The 3425-nt window shown below is 44.5% G+C and overlaps 1 protein-coding gene across 1 annotated transcript in view; it reads right to left on the bottom strand.

Annotated features, from left to right (window-relative positions):
- Positions 1 to 1014: 1014 nt before the first annotated feature.
- Positions 1015 to 3425, bottom strand: part of COBL (cordon-bleu WH2 repeat protein) — a 252917-nt gene continuing 250506 nt past the window's right edge. Inside the window, exon 17 of the mRNA XM_008571826.1 lies at positions 1015 to 2398. Coding sequence (XP_008570048.1) covers positions 2381 to 2398 — 18 coding nt within the window. The 3' untranslated portion in view covers positions 1015 to 2380. The remainder of the gene's footprint in view (positions 2399 to 3425) is intronic.

The raw sequence follows: 3425 nt of genomic DNA, 5'->3' as shown, positions 1-3425 counted from the left end.
CTTCTCCACTGTAAACTCTTTGAGGGTGGGGATTGTTGTCTGTTTTGTTATCTGTTGTAACCCNCACACATGAAATCTCGGGGTGCACCCAGTAAATTGCCGGTGGTTCCATACTGATACAGGAAACAGGTAGAGGAGTGGGGTCAAGGCTGGGGAAGTGAGTATGGGGGGGCATCTATGCAACTAAGAGGCTAAGGAGTTTAGACAACTCTGTAGATAATAGGGAGCCACAAAATGTTGTTTTGGGAATGAGAACAACGTGGTGAAGTTGCTCCATCTTCTTGCTTTTGGTTTGCTCATCTGGAAAATGGTGCCTCAATACCATTTGGGTTTACTGAGAAGATGAACCAAGAACAATTATGTAAATACTCTGCAAAAGATTAACGCATGACCCAGAAGGCTGTGATTCCTCAATACTCCACATCTCAAAACCCAAGCTTCCTCAAGGCTTGAGATGCAGAACGTAACACAATTTCAACAAAGAATAAATGTAGCATAAAGCTGACCCCTTCTCTTATGAACAAAATGAACTAGGGGGAGGGTGCCCTCTCCTCCTCGAGGTCCCATTCTTCTACCACTAGTCTCCTTCTCATTCCTCCAACACACCAGGCAAAATTGTGCCCCAGGGCCTTTGCACCTGCTCTTCGTTCTGCCAGTTATGGATCCACTCAGGCTTTGCTCTCTTATTTCCTTAAGGTTTTTATTCAAATGTCACCTTCTCACTGGGGCCTTTCTTCCCACCCTTTTTGACTTTTCCTGTTTTCTCCTTAGCATTTATCAGTAACTAAATACACAGAACATTTTGCTTAGGTATCTTGTTTATGGTATATCCTCTCCACTGTAAACTCTTTGAGGGTGGGGATTGTTGTCTGTTTTGTTATCTGTTGTAACCCAGTGACCAGAGGAGTGTAGCAGGCAGCCATAAATGGTTGTTGACTGAATAAATGAATACCTCCTTCTCATTTTGGAGGTGGGGTATTCTAATAAATTGTGGTATGAAATTCACACAACTGCTATGATTTGATTTTCTTTTATTTGTGGCACTAAAAGACAAAGAATAGACTGCTGTGACTAAGAGCAATTGGCTGGTAGCTCTTGCTTCATGGAAAAAGTTTAGCAATGTTAATCAGACAATGAAGAACAAAGTTTCCCTTCTGCCCGATGCCTGGATCTGAAATAATTGTGAAACATTAAAATGATGTCAACATAGTTGTTTTTTCATTAAGATACAGGTTTTACTTCATGAACTCCTCTTGATTTTTATCACTTTCTTAAAGAGATTTCTTCAATATACAAAATGTTTTATAGATGTACATGAAAAACTACTGCAGTAGTTAAACTTTATTACAAGCACTGGTGACTTAGCACTGTGTGCTACGAGAAGACCGTGATATAATACAAGGGGGGCCTCTGAACTGTCCGGCAAAAGCATCAAGATCGAACTCAAATCGTGAAATTCTAAGCACAACTTTGATCCGATCTCTGCGGCACGTAGGCACCCAACATCCCTGCTCCTCGGCCCTCTGCAGGATTTCAGGAGGCTCCCAGGGAAGTCACCGGGCTCCGTGCACAGGTCCCCTGGGGAGACCTGCTCTACTTCACAGCCCATGGGGAAACAGCTGTCCAGGTGGAGCACTGGCCATCCACTCCCATGTCATTCTGACCTCAGCCACCCGCCACCTCTGGAGTACTCAGAAATGCCCTGTCCCCATGATCATGTACAATTGTTATTCTGGATGGTAATAGTTGATTTTTAAAAGGTTCGTTGTTCAGATCATGGTTCACAACCTCTATGAGGTGTTAGCCCCAAATATTTGAGAAATAAGAATCCATAATCTTATTACCCAACAGTCACCTTTGAAAAAGCCTCCCAATTTTTTTTTTCCTTACTACCAAAACACATAGGATCATGTAGCACATAACATCGAGATTATTTCAGTTGATTTGTATTTTTTTCTAGATTCAAAAAATTTTAAACAAATAAATGGTTTTAACCATCTATCTGCAGTAAAGGTCTCAAAGGTACAATACCAGTCTAAAGCATGATTCTTTTCACTTTGCCCATAAACATAATTAAGTGCAAGTGCTGGGCTCCAGCATTTATATTCCCATTAACCTGCCAACAAGAATAGTTTATTGGCAACTTCAAATATTCAGAGGCAAAACACATTTTCCTTGGCACACAAGCTGCGCAGAAAAGCAGTCTTTTCCCCTCCATTTGAACCGTTATATAAGAACACACTGAAAATCAACTGTACGCATTTTGGCCTGTAGAAACTAACACCAAATCTTGATGTTCCTCACCACGTGGAATCTTTCAGTGACGATTTTGGACGTCTCACAGGTGGGCTTCCTCAATGATCTGGTCTTTCTTGATGGTTCATACAAGCAGGGGCACCTGCAGGGCAGAAGGTCCACGGTTACTCAGCACACACTGACAGGCACATGTGTGGACGTCCAGGGGCTGGAGAGCTAGGGGCACCTTCATCCCTGCAATAGTATTCTGGCAACACCCTAAGATTGTCTGCACTGACACCCATCCCACTTACAGACCCACACAGTAATCTTTCTGAGGCACAAATATGCTTAAAATCTTTCAGTGACTTGTTGCTGCATTCAGGAAAAAAAGAAAGTAGGAAAGCAGGAAACCATTGGGGAGTCCACAGGTACACATGCAGGTGCCTACCATTCTCTCACAGCTGTCTGCTGTCCCATCCGTCCCTGTCGTCACCCCAGCCTGCAGTGTGTCCTATGGGCTTGTCTCTCACTGCTGGAGTGGAGGCTCCTTAAGGCAGGAATCATGATATACTCCCCAACTACATCCCCAGGGCACAGAACTTGCAGAGTGCTGAGTACTTGTGGCGTGAATGAATAAGCACGCTCACAGGTTCCCGTTCCAGTGATGAGAAATCTCAACCTTCTCCTGTTGTTTCAGCCCCACATCCTCCCACCACAGCCCAACTGCAGAACATGATTCATGGAATTTTGAAGAAAACATTCCAGTGCCACGAAAGGCAAAAATTAAACTGTGTTTTTAAGAAAAGGGGTGGATTCCTGTGAAACCATGTGAAATGAACATTGGGTTTCCCACTGGTGCTTCACGGAGCTCAACACATTCTAAACCGAACTGTAGGAAGCAGGCAAAAGAGCACACACGAGGGCCTAGGCAGAAGCCAAGGGCAGCCCCGTCCACCTGGAGGCAGGCAAGAGAGCATGCTGAAAACAGCACATGTGCACGGGTGGCCCAACACAGCCACCACCACAGCCACAGTTGCCACAAAAGCGGCTCGATGCCACAGTAGGAGTCATAGCCACTGTGCAGGCAGCCCACCAGACACCCAACTGCATCGATACAAGGAGAGTCACCATCAGAGACTGGATGAAGAAGAGGATGTCTCTCTCTTTAAAGCCCATTCCAGAGTAAT

The sequence above is a fragment of the Galeopterus variegatus genome, unplaced genomic scaffold (assembly GCF_000696425.1).
Source record: "Galeopterus variegatus unplaced genomic scaffold, G_variegatus-3.0.2 Scaffold44, whole genome shotgun sequence".
NCBI classification, from domain to species: domain Eukaryota; kingdom Metazoa; phylum Chordata; class Mammalia; order Dermoptera; family Cynocephalidae; genus Galeopterus; species Galeopterus variegatus.
The sequence above is the reverse complement of the archived record's forward strand: the minus strand, read 5'-3'. Positions and strand labels throughout refer to the sequence as shown.